This window comes from Balaenoptera physalus (genome assembly GCF_965194825.1).
Source record: "Balaenoptera physalus genome assembly, chromosome: 16".
In the NCBI taxonomy this organism is placed as follows: Eukaryota; Metazoa; Chordata; class Mammalia; order Artiodactyla; family Balaenopteridae; genus Balaenoptera; species Balaenoptera physalus.
This window is the reverse complement of record NC_138898.1, coordinates 10407292-10428878: the sequence shown is the minus strand read 5'-3', so window position 1 is coordinate 10428878 and position 21587 is coordinate 10407292. Positions and strand designations below refer to the sequence as shown.

The 21587-nt window shown below is 44.9% G+C and overlaps 1 protein-coding gene and 1 long non-coding RNA gene across 6 annotated transcripts in view; one reads left to right on the top strand and one right to left on the bottom strand.

Moving 5' to 3' along the window:
- Positions 1 to 21587, top strand: part of LOC309644581 — an 88630-nt gene that overhangs the window by 60831 nt on the left and 6212 nt on the right. The window contains exons 5-7 of the long non-coding RNA XR_014254508.1: positions 17391 to 17497; positions 19451 to 19677; positions 20072 to 20307. This is a non-coding gene — a long non-coding RNA (uncharacterized lncRNA). The remainder of the gene's footprint in view (positions 1 to 17390; positions 17498 to 19450; positions 19678 to 20071; positions 20308 to 21587) is intronic.
- Positions 8471 to 21587, bottom strand: part of NFATC2 (nuclear factor of activated T cells 2) — a 158357-nt gene continuing 145240 nt past the window's right edge. For 3 of the 5 annotated variants that reach the window (XM_082428378.1, XM_082428380.1, XM_082428376.1), the window contains exon 10: positions 8471 to 12969. In XM_082428378.1, coding sequence (XP_082284504.1) covers positions 12914 to 12969 — 56 coding nt within the window. In that variant the 3' untranslated portion in view covers positions 8471 to 12913. Of the gene's footprint in view, positions 12970 to 20493; positions 20582 to 21587 lie in introns of all 5 variants that reach the window. The other 2 variants (XM_082428379.1, XM_082428377.1) reach the window with 1 other exon arrangement.

Here is a 21587-nt window from a genome sequence, read left to right as displayed (position 1 = left end):
ATTCCCACCAACAGTGTAGGAGGGTTCCCTTTTCTCCACATCCTCTCCAGTATTTATGTAGATTTTTTTGATGATAGCCATTCTGACCAGGGTGAGATGGTACCTCATTGTAGTTTTGATTTGCATTTCTCTGATAATTAGTGCTGTTGAGCATTTTTTCATCTGCCTATTGGTCATCTGTATGGTTTCTTTGGAAAAATGTCTATTTCTGCCCATTTTTCAGTTGGGTTTGTTTTTTGTTGTTGTTGAGTTGTATGAACTGTTTGTATATTTTGGAGATTAATCCCTTGTCAGTCACATCATTTGCAGATATTTCCTTCCATTCTGTAGGTTGTTTTTTCATTTTGTTTGTGGTTTCCTTTGCTGTGCAAAAGCTTGTAAGTTTGATTAGGTCCCATTTGTTTATTTTTGCTTTTATTTCTGTTGCCTTGGGAGACTGATCTAAGAAAACATTGGTATGATTTATGTCAGAGAACGTTTTGCCTATGTTCTCTTCTAGGAGTTTTATGGTGTCATGTCTTATGTTTAAGTCTTTAAGCCATTTTGAGTTTATTTTTGTGTATGGTATGAGGGTGTGTTCTAAGTTCATTGATTTACATGCAGCTGTCCAACTTTCCCAACACCCCTTGCTAGAGAGACTCTTTTTCCCATTGTATATTCTTGCCTCCTTTGTTGAAGATTAATTTACCGTAGGTGTGTGGGTTTATTTCTGGGCTCTCTATTCTGTTCCATTGATCCATATGTCTGTTTTTGTGCCAGTACCGTGCCATTTTGATTGCTGTAGCTTTGTAGAGTTGTCTGAAGTCTGGGAGGGTTATGCCTCCTGCTTTGTTCTCTTTCCTCAGGATTGCTTTGGCAATTCTGGGTCTTCTATGGCTCCATATAAATTTTAGGATTATTTGTTCTTGTTCTGTGAAAAATGTCATGGATAATTTGATAGGAATCACATTAAATCTGTAGATTTCTTTGGGTAGTATTTTAACAATATTAACTCTTCCAATCCAATCTTTAATTTTTTTAAGAAACCTTCATACTGTTTTCCATAGTGATTTTACCAATTTACATTCCCACCAACAGTGTATAAGTGTTCCCTTTTCTACACATCCTGACCAATACCTAATATCTTTGACTTTTTGATAATGGCCATCCTAACAGGTATGAAGTGATATCCCATTGTGATTTTGATTTGCATTTCCCTGATGATTAGTGATGTTGAGCATCACTCTATCCTGTTCCATTGATCTGTGTCTGTTTTTATGCCAGTACGATATTTTTTTTTATTACTATGGCTTTGTAATGTAATTTAAAATCAGGAAGTGTGAGGCCTCTGGCTTTGTTCTTCTTGCTCAAGATTGCTTTGGTTATCTGGGGTCTTTTGTGGTTCTATATAAATTTTAGGATTGTTTATTCTATCACTGTGGAAAAATACCATTGGAACTCTTGATAGGGTTTGCATTGAATCTGCAGATTGCTTTGAGTGGAATGGACACAGGATATCTTTCCATATATTTGTGTCATCTTCAGTTTCTTTCATCAATAACTTACAGTTTTCAGTATACAGATCTTTCACCTTCTTAGTTAAATCTATTCCTCTTTATTATAAATGGGATTAATTTCTCTTTCAGAGAGTTTGTTAGTATATAGAAATGCAACTGATTTTTGTTTATTGATTTTTGTATCCTACAACTTTACTGAATCTGTTAGTTCTAATAGCTTTTTGGTGGAATCTTTAGAGTTTTGTATATTATATCATCTGAAAATAGAGGATGATTCTATAGAAATATAAAGGACTACTGTGAACAGTTATACACCAACATATTGGATAACCTAGAAGAAATTCCTAGAAACTTACAACCTGCTAAAACAATTGTGAAGGAAGAGAAGATCTGAAAAGACTGATTACTAGTAAGGAGATTGAATCAGTAATCAAAAATCTCCCAACAAAGAAAAGCCTAGGACCAGATGGCTTCACTGGTGAACTCTACCAAACATTTAAAGAAGAATTAATGCCAATCCTTCTCAAGCTCTTCCAAAAAAATTGTGGAACAGGGAATATTTATGAACTCATTTTATGAGGTCAGCATTACCCTGATACAAAAGCCAGACAAGGACACTACAAGGAGACTGCAGGCCAATGTTCCTGATGAACATAGATGCAAAAATCCTCAACAAAATACTAGCAAACCAAATTCTATAGCACATTAAAAGGATTATACACCATGGTCAAGTGGGATTTATCCCCGGGATGCAAGGATGTTTCAACATACGCAAATCAATAAATGTGATATACCACTTTAACAAGATGAAAGGTAAAAATTTTATATAATTATCTCAATAGATACACAAAAAGCATTTGACAAAATTTGAGATCCTTTCATGATTAAAAACTCAACTTAAGTATATAAAGAATGTACCTCAACATGTTAAAGGCCACATGTGTCAAGCCTACAGCTAACATCATACTCAACAATTAAAAGGTTTTCCTCTTAAGTTAGGAACAAGCCAAGGATTTCACTCTCACCACTTCTCTTCAACACAGTACTAGAGTTCCTAGCCAGAATAATTAGGCAAGAAAAAGAAATGGCATCTAATTCAGAAAGGAAGAAGTAAAATTGCCTGCTTTGCATATGAAATGATCTATTTAGAAAGCTCTGAAGACTACCAACAAATCTGTTAGGGTAATGAATTCAGTAAAGTCGTAGGATACAAAATTAACAAAATCAGTTGTGTTTCTATATACTAAAAATCAACCATCCAAAAATCAAAATGATCTCATTTACAGTAGCATTAAAAAAAAAAAAAAAAAAAAAAAAAAGATACTTAGGAATAAATTTAACCAAGGAGTGTAAAGATCTATACGCTGAAAATTATAAAACATTGATAAGAGAAACTGAAGACACAAATAAATAGAAGGATATCCCATGCTCAAGGATTTGAAGAATTAATATTGTTTAAATGTCTATACTACATAAAGTGATCTACAGATTCAATGTAAACCCTATCAAAATTCCAATGACATTTTTCAGAGAAACCGGATTTTTTTCCCCTAAAATTTGTATTTAACTACAAAAAACCCCACATAGCCAAAGCCATCTTGAGCAAGAAGAACAAAGCTGGAGGCATCACACTTTGATTTCAAATTACATTACAAAGCTATAGTAATAAAATGGTATGGTATTGGCATAAAAAGAGACACACAGATTAATGGAACAGAATAGAGAGCCCAGAATAAACCCATGCATATATAGTCAACTAATCTTCAAATTCACTAAGAGTACACAATGGGGAAAAAGTAGTCTCTTCAATAAATCGTAGTGTTGGGAAAACTGGATAGGTACATGCAAAAGAATAAAATGGACCCTTATCTCACACCATACACAAAAACCAACCCAAAATGTCTTAAAGACTTGAACGTAAGACCCGAAACCATGAGACTCCTAGAAGAAAACATGGGGGAAAACCTTTTTGACGCTAGTCTTGGTAATGATTTCCTGAATTTGGTACCAAATGCACAAGCCAAAAAAAAAAAAAAAGCAAAAATCAATAAGTGGGACTACATCAAATTAAGAAGCTTATACACAGCAGAGGAAACCATCAATAAAATGAAAAGGCAACCTACAGAATGGGAGAAAATATTTGCAAGTCATATATTCCGTAAGGGTTTAATATTCAAAATATATAAGGAACTCATACAACCCAATAGCAAAAAACAAACAAACAAAACCAGTCTAATTAAAATGGGCAAAGGACCTGAATTTTCTAAAGAAGACATACAAATGGCCAACAGGTATATGAAAAAATGCTCAGCATCATCAGGGAAATGCAAATGAAAACCACAATGGGATATCACCTCACAGCTGTTAGGATTGCCATTATCAAAAAGTCAAAGTAAGTATTGGGGAACTGTTATACACTGTTGATGGGAATGTAAATTGGTACAGCCACTATGGAAAACAGTATGGAGGTTCCTCAAAAAATTAAAGATAAACTACCACATGGTCCAGCTATCCCACTTTTGGGTATATATCCAAAGGAATTGAAAACAGGATCTCAAAGAGATCTGTACTCCCACATTCATTGCAGCATTATTCACAATAGTCAAGATATGGAAGCAACCTAAGTACCTGTCAATGGGTGAATGAATAAAGAAGATGTGGCATATATATATGTACACACACACACACACAAAATGGAATATTATTCAGCCATAAGAAGGACATCCCGCTGTTTGAGACAACACGGATGAAACTGGAGGGCATTATGCTAAGTGAAATACACCAGACAGAGAGAGACAAATACCGTATGATCCCACTTAAATGTGGAATTGAAAAAAGTTGAACTCATAGTCCAGTAAGTCCCCTACATATGAACCTTCAAGTTGCGAACTTTCAAAGATGTGAACATGCGTTCACATGTCCAGTCACATTAAGTTAGTTCACGTGTCTGGCGTACATTTTCACGTGCGTGCATCCTCTACAGGTAGTTGTGCTTTTGTGTACTTTATTGTATACAGTACAGTAGTACAGTATATCTATTTCAAGCCCAGGATGTCCGGATGTCCTTTAGCTATAAGGAGAAAAAGCTGTTATAAGCCCAGGATGTCCGGAAGCAAACGTGAAAGCAGCAGCGATGTAGCCGGTACTGCTAGGAAGTATCAGCTGTTGTATTGTACTACTGTACTTTTCAAGGTGCTGTACTGTAAGATTAAAAATGTTTTATTTTTTGTTTTTTTTTATGTATTATTTGTGTGAAAAGTATTATAAACCTATTACAATACAGTACAATATAGCCGATTGTGTTAGTTGGGTACCTAGGCTAACTTTGTTGGACTTTCGAACAAATTGGACTTAACGAATGCGCTCTCAGAATGGAACTCATTCGTATGTAGGGGACTTACTGTAACAGAGTAAACTAGTGGTTACCGTGGATGGGGGTTGTGAAATCAGGGAGATTCTGTCAAAGGGGGCAAACTTTAACTTCTGAGATCAATAAGTTTTGGAAGCTGAATGTACGTCATGGTGACTAGAGTTAATAAAAGTGTATACTTGAAACTTGCTAAGAGTGTAGATCTCAAATGTCCTGACCACCAAGAAAAGGTAACTGTGTGAGGTGATGTATGCATTAAAGAGCTTAATTTTGGTAACCATTTCATAATTTTTAACATATATCAAGATACTACATTGTATATCTTAAATATACACACTTTGTCGATCATACTTTGATAAATTTGGAAAAAAAAAAAAAAGTAAATGCAAAGGGAGGTTATTGGAACGCTTTAAGAGCGGGTGTGTTATGTTCTGCCCACTGTGCGGCCAGTGAGGGTAGGCGTGAACCAGGGCAGTCAAGGGGCCGCTCTGTCGTCCAGACAGAAGATAAAGGTGGTCCAATGGGCGTGAAGCAAAAAGGTGTGATTTCAGAGATGGATCCACCAAACGTTGCTGACGTGTGGGGCCCGGGGACAGTGAGGGAGCCAGGGTCGCTCCCGGGTTTTTGACTGTGCAGCTGCTTAGATGGTGTTGCCGTAAACCGATGGGTAGGACAGGGTGTACTAGAGGGTTGTGGGTGGGAAGGGGAGACTGGGAATTAGGAAGATCGGGGGCATGTTGAGCTAGAGATGCCTCCTGGTTATCAGAGTGGAGACGTCACACAGGCAGGTGCATGAGTCTGGAGTGTGCATGAGAAGGTGTACTTAAAATCTGGTGCCAAGATCGTCCTGTGAATGCTTTTCCTCAAGAGCTGTCCTGATGGTATTAATTACAGAGGGCTCTTGATCAGCAGCCATGTGATCTGGGGGTCTTTCTTGGGAAGCCCCATCAGTAGCTCATAGAAAGCCCTGAGCTGCTCCCTCCCCGCTTAAAAAAAAAAAAAAAAAAAAAAGCTAAGATCCAATTGTCAGAGTGCTTTTCTTACTTTTTAATATACATTTATTTATTTATTTTTGGCTGCGTTGGGTCTTCCTTGCTGCACGTGGGCTTTCTTTTCTCTAGTTGCGGGCAGGCTTCTCATTGCAGTGGCTCCCCTTGCTGCAGAGCATGGGCTTAGTTGCTCTGCAGCACATGGGATCCTCCCGGACCAGGGCTCGAACCCGTGTCTCCTGCATTGGCAGGCAGATTCCCAACCACTGTGCCACCAGGGAAGTCCTGTCATAGTGCTTTGTGTCTGGAGTTCAGTGCAGAATTTGAGTTTAAAATTTCTAGTAAACCAAGAATTCCTGGAAATCCTGGGATTGGGCAGGGGTTTCCATCTCTTTGGTGATAACTCCACATTGGGCCATTTACCAAGCTGGACTTCTGAATTTTACTGGGAGGGTGAAGGCCGAGACAGTTTAAGAGTGGAAGCCCTTTTTGGAGAAAGCTGGGTGCAGCTTATCACAGCTCCCAGAGCTCCTCAAACAAAAGAAATGACTTGGCTTTCATTTCTTAATAGTCCCTGTGGTCTATGCCTCCTTCACGGGATTATTTCATATTCAACCTGCTCTTGCCAAGAAACCGGTTTCCCTTCCATTTATGAACCTGAAAAGCCTGTGTAGGAGTCAGCGTTTTGTTTGCTCCTGGAAGTCTTGTAATTTCTTAATTTCCCACTTGTTACTAAGCCAGTGTTATATATCTGCTCCTTGGTACAAAAGTACGCCATGCTGCTGCAGGTAGCAAGGGACATTGACAGAATTGCAAAGTCTCCCCAAGAAGGAGAGGCTGGATGCCCCAGGGTGTGTTTCCTTTTCAATTCAGGATTTGAAAACTGGATAAGCTCGAGTTTGGGGCTTTAACTATCTAGTTAACTAATTAGGTAGCTAGTTAATTAGTTAGTTACTTATCTAGTTAGAAAAATTCAAGACCTATTGTCAAAGCTCTGAATGCTTCCTTCCAGATATTGGGAAAATGAGGTCCAGCCTTGGGTGAATCTTAAATCTATTAGTTAAATGATGGGAGGTTGTATTGATGGCTAACATTTATTAAGCACGTACTGACTGTGAGGTGGGGACTATTATCTTCATTTTACATCTGGGGAAACTGAGGCCCAGGCTGAATTGTGTGGTATGTACCAAGTGTAGCTCACACAAATGTAGGACACAGACTTATTTTTTAAATGACTATAGAGTTTTATCTGTATAGTTTTGTATTTGTATTTTGTTTTCTGCTTAAGATGATTCTGGGTTCTATTTGGGAAAAGCAACATACGGTTTTCAGAAAGTGAGTGAATTTAAAGAGAACTGGTTGTATACAGCTACAGCGAAAAATCTTGAGGGGCACAGTTGCCCCTAGGGTGGGTGGGTGGGCAGGCGGGCCTGGGGAAATATTTTTTGTGGGGCTCCTGTCTTTATAAGCGATTTGAGCCATCCTCAAATCAATGTTTCAGCACCATTCTGGTGGCCCGATCTCACCCGATCCCACAAAAAATAAAAAGCCTGTGCTGGCCATTAGGAGCAATCTGCTCACGAGGAAGCTCTTCTGGCAACTGGCTGGGACCCTATAGGTGCAGGTCCTGGAGCTCTTTGGGGCATCTTGTGTCCTGTTGACCTTGTGCCCCAAAGGAAATAAATGGGAATGAGCTGGCCCCATCTGAGGGGGACCAGGGGCATCTCAAGCCAGAACTCATGCAGGACCCTAATATGCTTGTGACACCCTACCCCACGTGGTACTGGTTCCAGGCACTGGAAGGGGGCTTGGGAAATCCCCAAGAAGGTATCCTAAGTGTAGAGTTATGGTGGGGTGAAGTGGTCCCTGAAGTACAGGGCCTGGGGCTGAGACCTTGCTTCCCTAGGGTTTAAGGGTAGCGCTGAAGAGTGGGATGACATTTGAACCGTATTACGTTAAGACTTTAAATAGAAATTTTTTCCAAACCTCGTAGATGCTTTAGCTATAAGGAGAAAAAGCTGTTATAAGGAGGAAGCCAGCTGGAAAATTCTAGTATTTATAATATCTAATTCTGTTTGTGGGTTTGATGGTAAAAGATAATTTGGAGGGAACATTGGAATTTTGTAAGATATTCAAGCAGAAGACTGTTTTGCTCTGCAAGTGACTGTTTTGCTCTGCAAGTGACTGGTTTTGCTCTGCAAGTGACTGGTTTTGCTCTGCAAGTGACTGTTTTGCTCAGCCCAGTTCCCTGTAAATGCTCTGTGACCCTCTGCAAGCAGACCCAAGGTGGACATTATAAATCTGTTTACCTGGATGCTACTTCTAAAGAGGTCTAGAGACACAGATTATAGCAGAGCTGCAGTGGAGGGAGCAGAGAGAGAATCAGACAAATCCAGGTTGAGCTCATGACTCTGTCACCTTGGGCTTCTGATGTAAGATGCAAATATCAGAGGTTAGATGTAAAATGGATAGTGCCGACCTCATAGGGCTGAGAGGAGCGGTAAACCCACACGTGGATGTGCACACAAAAAATGGTCCTTGATGTACGAACTAAAAACTTAAAGGGGTATTTGAACAGCATCTCTAGAGAAGAAAAGATAAGCCCAAAGTAGCCATTGCTTTCAACTGTTTTATTGCTAAACTATCATGATACAAGCCGTATAAAAATACTTTACATATAGCAAAAATAAACTACATTAAACTGAAGGTTAAAAATGTTTTGCATAGGAATGTGATGTATTCAAACTCCTTTTAACAGTCAAGATTTTCAAAACCTAAGCCTTCCAGTACCACCCTGTGGGAGAGACTTCTATTTGTTGGAGAATTAGCGAGGGCATTCTCAACATTTTCTCCCCTCTGAGGGCTGTAGAGGCAACAGGGGTGAGTGAGGTTCTTTGACAAGGTGTGTCAGGATGCTAAGCTTGTCCCAACCACAGCATCCATCCGTTCGGGCCAATCAGAGTGCTGAAAGCACCTGCTAATAGAACAGCATCATTTGCATCCAAAGCCTGAACTAGGCAGGTGGAGTTTATTCTAATTGGCCAACAGCTGCATAAAGGCAGGGTGTTAAACCTTTCTGCCAGCACCCAACACGCCAGTTCACTTTCAGAAGGGCTGGCTTACGGAGCCACCGCTAGCTCAACAATCACCAGGAAAGTTTGTTTCTAAACAAACTGAGTTAAGACAGTGATGTTGGCTATAACTCAAGGCACTCATGAAAGCTGAGAGAAATTGATGTTTGTGATCAGTTTCATGTGATGCTTCTTTTTCTTAAGCATTTAGTTGGAATGCAGGAAAACCACTTGCATTGGCTGGTTTGGCTCCATGAGCTTTAATGCCCGAGACCCAAGCTTGGGAGACCCAAGGTTAAGATATGTTGGGTAGCTGCTAAGGGCCTGGCCCTCCAAAAGTGAGTTCAGGAAGGTTTACCCCGACTCGTCAAGAATGTCACAACCCCTGTGCCACTTGTAAACGTAAAGCAAACAAAGTTGTTAACCAGACCCGACATTCTTTCAATTCTGAACAAATAAGAAGGTCTTGGAAAGGGTTTGACGTGAAAATAAACTCAAGCCTCCCCTTTAGTCCAGAGTGAGAAATGAGAACACATCAGCTTCCGATCTGTCTACACATGACAGCTCCCGCACTGGCCAAGGCTGGCTTCCTGAGAGGGACGGCTTGGCCACTGGATGTAAACAAGAAAGGCTACATCAGTGCTTCCCAGTTCTTAGAAGGAATCGACTTGATTCGTCTAGTCTGTGTCTTTGCTGGAAAACTCTGGATGTCCTTTGGGTAATGTGTACGGGGGTTTATCTACCAGGATTCAGTTAGCTCTGTAAACATTAGCCTGCACTTCTGTTCTAGGAACTCCCCATTACTCCTGCGTCTTTTTTAGACTCCCCATTTTACAACACAGGCAGTTTTGTCACATCAAAATCACCTACTAGGTCCCTAATTGGAGGGATCTAAACACTTTCCAGTTCTTAGTGACAAGACGGAGGCTCAGAGCTGAAGTCAGCAGCATCCTCAAGCAACAAATAGGTGCTTCCTTCTTCCACGGAGCCGTTCCCCCTCCTTTCTCTGGAGATGGTTTCTTCTAGCAGACAGGTGACTAACAGCCTCTGAGGTGGGCTTTTGTTTTGGGGTTTTTTTTTTCCTGGAATGATTAACAAATCTTCAAGAATACATCCTTAGGGGAAAAAAATCCTCAATGTATATGTAAAAAGAGACACTTGAAAAAGATTTCTGACCACTTATAAATATTTTCTAATTCCAACAAGGATGCGATATCTTGAGGACAGATAAAAAGCATAAAAATACAGATAAGAAAATAAAATTTAATACCATACTCATTAATTTGGGTTGCTATTATATATTATCAAGCAGCAGTATTTTTGTACAATACAGGAAGACTCAAACTTTGGAAATATACTACATTCAGCAACAGGGCAGACTGCTGTTGGAAGTGCTATATATTTACATTGCCTTGGTTGTAGCAAGTACAAACCTCCACCGAACAGATCCTTCTAACACACGTGCAACACACCCATCTTGACAGTTTAGACATCCTTTTTCTTTCTCTTCGAGGACCTATTGCCTCTTCCCGTACTGAAAATATTTCATGAGCAGTTTACTCTTGGCAAAACTTCCTCCTGGCATCTGTAACTGACAAAACTTTCTTGACTGCTGTCGAGTCTTACTACACATTCTCTTGCCTGTTTATGTCTCAAAACTAATGCTTTTGTTTCTTTCCTTTGCTATTTGGTATAGTTGTTTATGAAAGTGCTTCCTATAATACCCAGCTAGGATGTCTTAGAAAAAGAGTTTGTGAGTGTCTTATACACACACACACATACATCTATACATACAGGAATTTGAACTACTAGGAGGCCCTTTGCACTAACATGGTTAGAATAGTGATGGAAAACGCATTAGTCCTTTTTCACCCCATGCACAATGCAGCTGAGCGACTGCTACAATAGCAGGAAGGCACTTGGGTAAAACATTCAGATAACTGAGGAAAGGCCAAATTCCCTCATGTGCAAAAAATGGCTCCCAGCCAGGTCAAGTGAGAACAAATCGCTCACCAAACGCTTGAACCCTTCCCCCATGAAGTCAATATTGCTGGAGAGAAAGTTCTTTAGGTAAAGCTGCTTGGATAAGGAACTCTTTATTAATGAGAAAGAATTTTGCATCCCAGAAGCTTTGCGATGGCGGTCAACTTCTTATTGGCATTCTGTTTGTTGAAAAGAATTTTGCTAAACTCTGCTTGGGGTGGGTGGAAAAGTCCCCTGTCCTTGGGGGGGTGGGAGGGAAGAAATGCTAGGTCCTGACCAAAAGGGTACAGACATGTGCTGCATTCTGTCCTCTCTCTGGAGCCCCAAACACACCAGGCCAGGGTCACAGGTCTGCAGTTCCTGGCCCAGCTCTCAGAAAGGTTCTGATGACAAAGCCAGGACTTAGAAAACCCACAGTGGGCCCTTAACTGCCACCATTCTCTTTGTAGAGTGATTTTTCAATCAACTCTGCTAGGCGGAAGGTCTGAGTACAGCCTTTTGAAGAGTGCCAGGAATATTTACACTCTGTGTTTGATTACAGGGAAGCAATTAAATGGCCCAAAAGGAATCCCCAGTTTGTCCTGGGGTGTCTGCAATGAATGTAAACAAACACATCTGTGTGATTAAAAGCTCACCTGCCAAGAACTTGGAAGGTTTAATTTGTTTGCAAAAATTGCCCCAAAGGAGGAAGACTTTGGCAGACCGTGGGTGCACTCAGAGGAGAGAAAAACACTCAGGGCTAAGTTGCACACTCCATACGAGTGGTCTGAGCGGAGCGCATTCAAACGAAGGGCTGGGTGGGAGAGGATCTGCTTCTATTCAGATCACATTTGTGCTGGATGAAGCAGCTAATGCAGAGGCGTCTTGGGGACTGGGGCGGGGGGCGGGTTTCAATGAGTTCAGTTAAAAACAACCAATGAACTTTGGGGCCAAATTGTGAGCTTGAGTATCCCACTTTGAGTCTAGGCCAGAGAGGGAATTCAGCCTTTTTCCTCTATCATGGGGGCGCCCACCCACCAAAGCACTTAGGCCTACCAGCTGCCATACTTTGCAACCGTTTTACTTAACAAAAATACCTGCACTTTTTTCTTTTTTTTTTTTTTTTGGCTGCTTTAGCCCTTCTGCCGTTCCTTCTCAAAATTCAATGCACATGCTTGAGATTCTTCTTAACTACTGTACTTTCTGGAAAAGCACTTGGGCTGTTAGAGGAAAGAAAGCGGGAACATCAAAAAGCTGCGAAGCTTGTCCGGCTGCAGCGGATGCATGCTCACCTGGCAGCCTGGGTGACCTCCTCTAGCCCGTGACCGCGTGCTGCCGGGGGGAAGGGCAGCTAGCCAAGAGGGCCCCCCCCCCAGCCTCTGGCCAGCTTTTTGAAAGTGGAGAAGAAAAAAAAGTGTACATGTCATAATGCCAAGAAGTTTTAACAGGTGATCTTGTATGAGCCAGACTGTTCTTGATTCAGAAGCAGAACATTTAAAAATCAAGCTTGAGCTGTGGCCCATCCCTGGTGTGGATGGGCAATCCCTAGGGAAGATGGGCCGGCTTCTTTGTTTGTCTTCAGCCTGTAAGCTGGGTCACGTTCCTTTGGTGGCTCTGTTGGAGAACTCCTTTCCTTCAAAAGGTACAAGAGCTGTATCTGTGACCCAAAAAAGTGAAGGCTAAGGGCTGGGGTTTAACTGCATCCCCATCTTCCGTCCCCCGAGTCCCCGGCTGCAGGCTCTCAGCTCTCAGGCGCATTCCAGCGGGTGGTCTGGTTCAGGATGTATTTGGGGTCAGCAGGCACTTAAGATTTGGATGGGACACCTGAAAGTCAACCGAGATGCTCTTTGGGATTTAGAACAAGACTCAGAATGCACAGAGAGAGGAGGCGAGCTCCGGAGTGGAGGGTTAGCTTTCGGCCGGTACATGGTCCCGTGCTCAGCCTCCGGGTGGGGTGGATACCGGGGAGGACGGTGGGAGGCTCCGGGGTTAGCAATGTGGATGGTGTCTTGCTAATGGCTTCTTCTACGTCTGATTTCGGGCAGGAGGTCCTGAAAACTCCTTCCTGATAATTTCATTAACTATGAAAGAAAAGAGAGAGAGAGTAAGGGCGAGTGAGAGGGCACCCAAAACAGGGATCAGGTTAGCTTTCTAGAACCGAATACAACCGGGCTGTTTTTTAAAACATGTTTTTGTTCTTTGCAGTAATACATTTGACAATCTTTAACATAGGAAATGCCTTCCCACATCATGACTCCTCCGCACCCCCCATGATGCTATTTTGTGATATGGGTTTGTTAGTGAAAATTGCCCAAATGGTAACTTTTAAAAATTGCTGTGGCAGAAATGGAGCTGGGCCACAGGGCATGATTTAAGGAACACTTTCTCCTTCTTGTTATTGAATGCACTTGAGGTGCTCTACCGTATACCAAACTCTGTCTATTACAACATCCAGAAAATACCCACTCCATGACTAAAACACAGTTCCTTGACCCACAAAACTTACGACTCTCAAGAGGGGCCTTTGAAAAGAGAGTGGGTGGGACCACCACAAAGCCTAGCCATCCATGTGAACATGATCTTCATCCCTTTCAGCACAGCCAGGAATTCCGCCCCCCCCACCCCTCCTCACTGGTGAAGGATCACACTCTGAGTCTTCTCAAGTACCCAGTGTCCTCAAGGGGCTCTGGAGTGTTCCATTACCCCCTGCCCCAGAAAGCTGCATGGAATTTAGCAGGGAACCAAGAATGCAGTGCCGGCCAGTGGTATCAAGGAGCTCGCTCTGCTCTCCCATTCTGGCCACTTATCTGAGGCACCAGGTCCTAGGATCAAGGCAGTAAGGTCTTAGAACAGTGGCTCTTGCAAAAAGGCTTCCTTCGATGTTCTTGGGGAAAAGTTGCCTTCAAAGGCAGCCCAGACACCAGGCAGGGGTGTGCACCTGCCCTAAAGTGTGTGTGTGTGCACTTTCGGTTTCACAGCTGGATTGTTTGGACTGGGCCCGGGAGCAGAAAAGGAGGCAGACCCCCCTGGGGTCCCATAAAAGGCAGATGAATCTCCCCTCTCCTGGTGCTGGCACTAAATTCTTCCCGCAGCCGCCGCCTCTGTTTTCTCATCTCAGCCTTATCCTAAAGTTACGGAGATGGAAGAGGAGCAGTGAGGGTTAACTGTGGATGTGCTCAGGGTCCCTCCACCCCGAGCTCTCCTAGGTCCAGGGTGCTTTTCCCTGCAAAACCCCTGCTTGGATGAGTCTGCAACTCCCAGAAGAAGAAGAGAACAGAAACACACTGCTCTGGAGCTGGATAAGCTAGGTTGACTCCCGGCTCCCTCACTACACGGACCGTGTGACTTTACCCCTCTGTGCCTCGGTTTTCTCATTTGTAGAGTGAGAATCATCATCGCGTGTACCTTTTGGGGCTGTTGTCAGGATGCTGGGTATTGACGTATATACAAGCTCCTAGCAGGAGGCCAGGTGACCAGTGTTGTGCAGCTGTCAGTTGTGTGATGGGTAGTGATACCCCACGCTTTGTGTTGGACTCTAAACCCAGTGCTTTACACCAGTGGGCTCTGTTTTGTGGCAGAAAACCCATCAGGCGTCGCTCACTGCTCTTCAGATGTGTGCTGAAAGCAGGTGCAAGGGGAGCTCGAGAGTTCAGGTTCCAGAGCCAGGGGGCCGGGGCTGGAATCCCACCTCTGCTGCTTCTTTGCTTGCTGAACCTCGCCCTAGTGATGTAACTGCTCTGTGCCTCAGTTTCCCCATCTGTAAACTGTGTATAAAAATATGACCTTCCTTCTACAGTTGTTGAGGAGCTTAGATGAGATGACACAGTGAGAAAATTATCAGTCTGCGGCGTAGAGCAGATGTTGGTTCAGAGAGAGGTATGTGCATATGTATATATGTACGAGCACACGACACTGTATCTCTGGATGTTAATGGATGAGAATGTATGTATCAGAGTAACAGCCGGCTGCAAAGTGTGGGAGTGGATCCACTGATGGGAACTCCGGGGATGAATTCGTGTGTTCGGCTAACCAGCTCTCACTGGGCCCTGACTGTGTAGCAGATACCAGCTGCCTCCCAGGGGCCCCGAACCGGAGCTGGAGGAAGCAGGACCCCTCGCCTCTGCAGCCCCGGCCTCTGGGGAGTGTGCAGGGCTGGGCGGCCGGGGGGCCTCAGTGAGGACAGCCGGGCAGGAGTGAAAGCATGGGGCGGGGGGAGGTGGGGTCGGTGCGGCTTCACGCGAAGCTTTTCAAAGCCCGGATTCTGAACGGTTTCCTGTTTTCTCAACCTAGGAAACGAGAGGAGTCGATCCTCAATGGAAACGTTCCATGGCCTCGGCTTTCTAAAAATAACTGCTGGGCAGAGCCGCTGGCACCACCGCCCTCGCCAAAGGGTCGTTTCCCTTCTCAGAGCTCGGGGCCAGGTTAGGGGCTGGGAGGTGGGAGACGGTCTAGCTTCCCCCTCCCTTTGGATGGAAACCACCCTGGCTTTCTGAAAGCCACAGTCGAATCTAGAAAACTCGGGGAACGCTCTGCATCGGAGCCCCTCGCGGTCGGGGTAGGGAGGCGGCCGGCTGCCCAGTCGGGCCCCAAAGCGAGGCCCACTCGCGCCCGCTGCAACCTCTCTGGGGGAGAGGAACCTTTTCTTTCTGAAGCCTCAGAGCGCGTGCCCCTGGCTGTGGATGAGGAGAAAGCTCTAGGGCAGAAGCGCCAGCTGGGTGGCGGCCACGGCAGTGCAGCCACATGGGTCTGCAAACGTGGGCTCCAAGTTCCCCGGAAGGGTCTCTGCCCGATCACTTCACCCCGACTCGAGAGGTCCCGCCTCTGCAGCCTCGCGTCTTTGGGTGGAAGGGAAAAGGGGGCATCGTGCTGCCCTTTCTTTGAATCAACTTCCCGATGTCACCGTGGAACCTCTCCCTGGTAAGGAAAGGTCGTCTGCCCGCTCAGCCCTGTCACCTCCTCTCTGTCACACCTTCAGTCTCACTTCCTCGCTCTGGCCCACTACGTGCTTAAGGTCTCCTTTATCCAGAAACCCTGCTCTGGGCTTGTCTTGCCCGTGATCTGGTTCCCGCTGTGACCTCGCCTCCTACTGCCCTCCCCCTCTCCCCTCCCCTCCCCTGCAGCCAACCACACTGGCTTCCGTTCTACGTGCTCCCCAGGCCGCACTCATGCCTCCAAGCCTCTGCCCTTGCTGGTCCCCTCGCCGCTTCTAATGCTTTTCTTCCTCACTTCATTCGAGGCTCTGCTCAAACAGTCTCGTCGGTCCCAGGCTCTGGGGACAGTCCGCAGTGCCCCCCGCCGCCCCCCAGTTCTGCTTGGTCTCCTTATCTCCTTCATATACTGATTCCTGGCAGTTCACTGTTCTAGTGCGTTAGTTTTCTTGTTCCCCCACCGTATCCCTGGCTCTTGAAGACTGCCTTGGTACATAGGAAGCGCTCAATAACATGTATTACTGAGTAAGCAGAAGCTTAGCAAGGGACTAAGTAGCCTCAGGTCACACTGTCTGCTCTGGGATTTGGCCCCAGGTCTGACTCTCAGGTCTGAGTGTTGAAACCCGCCCTTCTAGGTCACTGCCATCAGTATTTCATTCATCCGATAAATGTTTTGAGCATCTATCCTATGCCAATTTCTGTACCTCTTCTCCCACTTCTTCCCAAATCGGGCCATGGGCAGTTCTCCAAACGGTTCCTCTCTGTCCAAATCCTGCCTTCCCTCCTGCCCCCTTTCCTGAGTATCACCTTTTCCCGGAAGCCTTCTCACATTCCTACATGGGGTCCTGACTCCCTCCAGAAGCAAACACTGAGTTCTCAAAATGCTTTGCTTGCCCCGCCTGTGCCATGTTATTTGAGTCGCTTGTATGCCCACTGTACCATGCATAGCAGCATGCATACAGCAGGTGCCTAATGCATGCATCTTAGCCCACCACGAGGACCCCACACCATCAGCCTAGGTCACTTAGTTTAGGGAAGCTGATTTTTCTGTTATCCAATTGACAAACGGGTTTTTAGTCTGTTGTTTGCCTGGAGCTTTTTCTCCACAAAAGAATATAAGCCATTCACATTTTTTCAGGGCTAACAATGTGCCAGGCGCTGAACCAAGCACTGAGTTACTTCTCACAACAAACCTAGTAATACAGTCATCCTCGTTTTATAGATGGAGAAAGAGAGACAGGCAGTCACTTGGCAAAGCAGGTGAAGGGGAGGGATCAGGATTTGAACCCATAGCCCCATTTTATTAACCTGTACCTTATATGGCTCCACCATATAGGTAAAGAGATTGTGCTATGAGGTTCGCTAGCTGTCACCTTTCTTCTGGGGCCCCAGAATCCTCAGCGTCTTTTGTGTGTCAGGAAAAGGCCAGAGCAGCCTCTGCGAAGTTAATGAGCAGAGAAGGCTGTGTGCTGAGTGGTTAAGGTGGTCAGGGAGCATCACTTTCTCGGAACAGAATTGAGGCCAGTGGTGTTCAGTCTGCCACAAGCACCCCCGACCTTTTGTTACCCTTACAGAGAGACACCGTGATGAAAACAGATGTTGAACATGGCTACAGCCTCAGGGTGATTTCTAAGCCTGACACCTAAGGCTGAAACCAGAAAGAAAGAAAAGACAGACGCATGTAAGTATATAAAAACTATACATTTTTCTTTAAAACTCCAAAAAAGAAATCTGAGGTATATTTAGTATACATGACAAAGGTCAGTCATGTATAAAGAGGTGTTACCAATCAATAACAATTCTAATAAAAATGGCTACAGACATAAAGAGAGAATATACCAGGGGGGTCAACAAACTTTTTCTATAAAGGGCCAGATAAAAATATTTTCAGCTTTGTGAGCTGTATTAGCCCCTTACTCAACTCCGCTTTTTTTTTTTAAACATTGAAAGCAGCCACAGACAATATGTGAGCAAATGGGCATGGCTGTGTGCCAATAAAACTTTAACAAAACAGGCCAGGGGCCGCATTTGGCCTGAGATATGGTTTGCCAGTCTCTAGTATATACGCCAATGGCAAAGAAGAAAAAGAAAGCAAAGTGTGTTTTCTTCCCCTGCTTTTCGGGGATGGCAATCTGGGGAAAGCCAATGCCTCTTACTATTATTGTTCATCCAACAACTCTGGGTTGATTAGTGGTAAATTTCTTAAAACTGATTTCTGCTAGCCTCCTACTCTGCCCCAGGAATTTTCTGGTTCACTTGCGGGCCCGGACACCTGCGTGCTGACTTCTTTCTTTTAGCCGAGCTCGGAGGTTCCCCAAGTTCAGTTTGCAGAAGAATGGCCACTCAGGATTACACACAGAAACCCACACAGATAGACTTGAGGTGCAATTTAAGACTTTCCAGGGCATTTTGACTATTCTAGGCTTTCTATAACTGCTGACTTTGGAACTTAATCCCCTGAGAAAGAAGCAACAGGAAGGAGAGGATGGGCCCCATCTTATTTCTCTCCCAAACCTCAAGCTTGTTTTCTGAAGTCTGGTTAGACTGTGTGAGGGCCCTCGAGAGCCTGGGGTCAGCCAGAGAGTCGCTCCTGAACCAGGGAGGCAGTGTTCTGGGGGCCAAAAGAAAGAATCTGAGAGTTAACACAGGCGCAAGTCCCACCCGCCGCCCTTCTCCTGCGCTGCCTTGCTCCGGTCAGGCCTGGGACCTGTGCCGGGGCAAGAGGTGTCTAGACACTAGCGTGGCTGAACCAGAAAGCACGTGAAGTGCTCTCTGGATGCTTCTACCTTCTGTCCTAAGTGCTTTCAGGGAAAGCTACTCTGAAGGCCAAGAGTGAACTCCAGGGCTGAAACTCTTGTGCCCTGAGCACCAGGCCTCTCTTCCCCACAAGCACGTGGAAAGGAGCTAAGAAGGAAAGGTGGCCATTGGCTTTGGCTTCCCCTCTGACTTGGGTATCACAATGCTTTCACTTGCTAAGCAACTCCCCAGGCTTTTCTCCCCTCCCAGCCATCCCCACATGCTCTGGGGGCACTTGGGAACTGAAGAAGAGCTTTCTAGAAGGGCCAGACTTTAGCGGCTCAGTGAAAAGGACAAAAACGCCTTGATAGGCCTGTCGCCCAAAGCTGTGGGTGGGGTCTGAAGCGTTACATGATGGTAAATCCCCTCTGAGGCCAGGCAGATCAGAGCCAGCTTGCCAGAGTTCCCAGGCCCCTGCAAGGTCAGAGCGTTGCCAAGTCCTAACATCAGGGAGGGAAGAAGCTCATTAAAAAGGCCCTTTGACTAAGTGGCCGAGTCTCAGCGCTGATATTTCAGCTGCATTTTTGTCATCCTGTCTTGTCATCCTGATTCCCCGGATGCAAAGTTCTCGGGAGGGACTCTGGCTCATGGTGGGTATCCAGCCAAGTTTCACCGAATGTTCCTGTTGCCTTTTGCCTGTTGATGGTGTCTGAGAGTCACTGGTGGAGAATGTGCCAGGGAAACCCTCCCCCTGCTAAGGTTCATGCTGCTGTGGGGAAGTTTCGGTACTTCTCAGCAGGCCCCCACCCTCTGGGAAACCAGGTTTGGGATGTCAGCTCCCTCCGCTGTGTGTGCTGATGGACGTGAAAGCTGATGGTTGTTCTAACTGGGTTTTCAGAGTGAGCCATCATTGTGATGCTGCAGAGGACTCTGGGTCTGGCTGTGATGTAGCAAAGCCACTTTCAACAACAGACAGACAATCCGAAAGCCAAGGCCCAGCGGGACATCAGGAGGCATGTAAGCCAGCAATACTGATGCTGGGCACTCCACGTGCTACCTGATTCCAGTCATTGTGCAGAGAATGAAATAACAGCAGCGGCATCTGAACAGCTGAGGCACAGAAAGGTAAAGCGACGTCCTCACCGTCCCACGTGGGCTCTCTACCCCCAGAGCCTCCCGCTCCCTGCACAGTCAGGTCTGCGTTGGGTCCCAGGCTCTTCTGCGCAGGCCCAGAACCCAAAGTCGATGGAGGGTATCTACAGCTAAGGCGAGGGGCTCCACTGAGCTCAGTGGGAAAACCACACCCAGCTCTAGCCCAGGTCCAGAGCCTGGTTTCACATCCAGAAAGCGCGGGGCGAGGGGGATGGTTAACCCCTTCCAAAGTGCACAAGAAGGCCCCTGGGGGGTGGGGTGTGTGTGGAGCTTTGAGTTGATGAGACCAAGACTGGAAATTACCTAAGCACAGGGCACTTCCAGAGGTTCCTGATCCACCCGCCCCCTCTCTCCTTCCCCAAAGCAGACTGCCCTGCCGTTGACGGAGAGCCTTCCTTAACTGGAAACACCAAGCAAAGTGTACAAAACCAAAAGGGAGCTGGCTCAGGGCAGAAGCAGAGCTGCCACAGGCTGGCACCTGGCGCTGCTGCCTTCCTTCTCCCTGGAAGAGGGTGATGGGGCCACTGGGAGAGCATGCAGATCCCCAGAGCCTCACTGCCACCCCTACTCCCCACCCCGACCTCCAGCCTCCGAGAATCTCAGGTATGTCCCCTGGAGGTTCCCCCTTACAGAGTGGTGGGGTCTAGCCCTTAAGAGTAGGAAATGTTGGAAAATCAGAGAGGGCCTTCAGGTTGTAAAGTTTTCTTTTACTCAAAAAAAAAAAAAAAAATTCAAGTTAAGGAAACACACAGCTGGAAAACAAAAGGAAAGGCAGAAGATATCAATTACCTTTAACTTTGATTTCTTGGATCAAAGATCACAGTCATTCTGTTTCATAATATGTTTTGTATCCAGCTAAGGTGTGTGTCTATCAGCTCTGAAAAAGATTTGCAAAACCATTTTTGAGAAGAAAAAAAAAATCACCTTCGACCTCTTATGCTTCCAACTCATGCTAATATCGTCCATTTAATGAGTAGCTCCTCACCCAGGGCCACTGAGAACCCAGGCTAGAACTCAACCCTCTGGCTGTAGTTTAAGCCCCAATTCTATATCGTCTTAACATTTGTGCCAGAATTAACCTCAAACCAGGGTAATAATCACTGAGATGAGGGCCTTTGTACAAAGAAATAGGGATCTCTGAAATCAAAGTTCATCAGCAAGATTATGGTGGTTTGGGTTTTTTTTTTTTTTTTTAAAGCAAGACAAAATGGCTCAGTTGCTGGCATGTCATGCAGTTTCAAATCATGGCCAACTAAGGAGATAAAATAACACTGGCATCTGTGGCAGAGCAGATCAGGAAATCAGAATTTCATGATGGAGCTACTCAAATGTAATTCTCCCTCATTTGACCCCTGCTTCCTTCTTATGAGTGATACAACCTCAGTGAGCATGCAAATTCATAAGACTGTACACTTTCTTCCTGTTTTTCTCTGGTTAGCAAGTTACTATTTTTATAGCCCCTGCCCAGTCAGAGCACTGAAGGCGCTTAGAAAAGGAGACAGGAGCTATATATTTTACAGGCATTCAATTATATCACATTTTCTCTTCAATTTTAAATAACCCTGTGCTATAGCTGTATAATGCCTACAGCATTCAAAACACTTGTTTTCTCAATCCCTTTTCAATGGCCAAATTAGAAGGCCAGAGTCCGTTTTGAGTGCTTGATGTAGAAATATTTTCTGGGATTAATTTCTTGCAGGGAGTAATCCCACCTTTTGCTAGATGTCACTATACTTGCATCCTTAGGTAAACTACGATAGTCTCTCAAAAGGCATAAGCTCTCTGAACTCTCATCTTCAAGGCAGAGAACACTCAATAATGAGATCTTTTCTGCAGTTCTTCACTTGCAGGCCTAGACTCCCACCTGTTGGGCTCCAATAGGG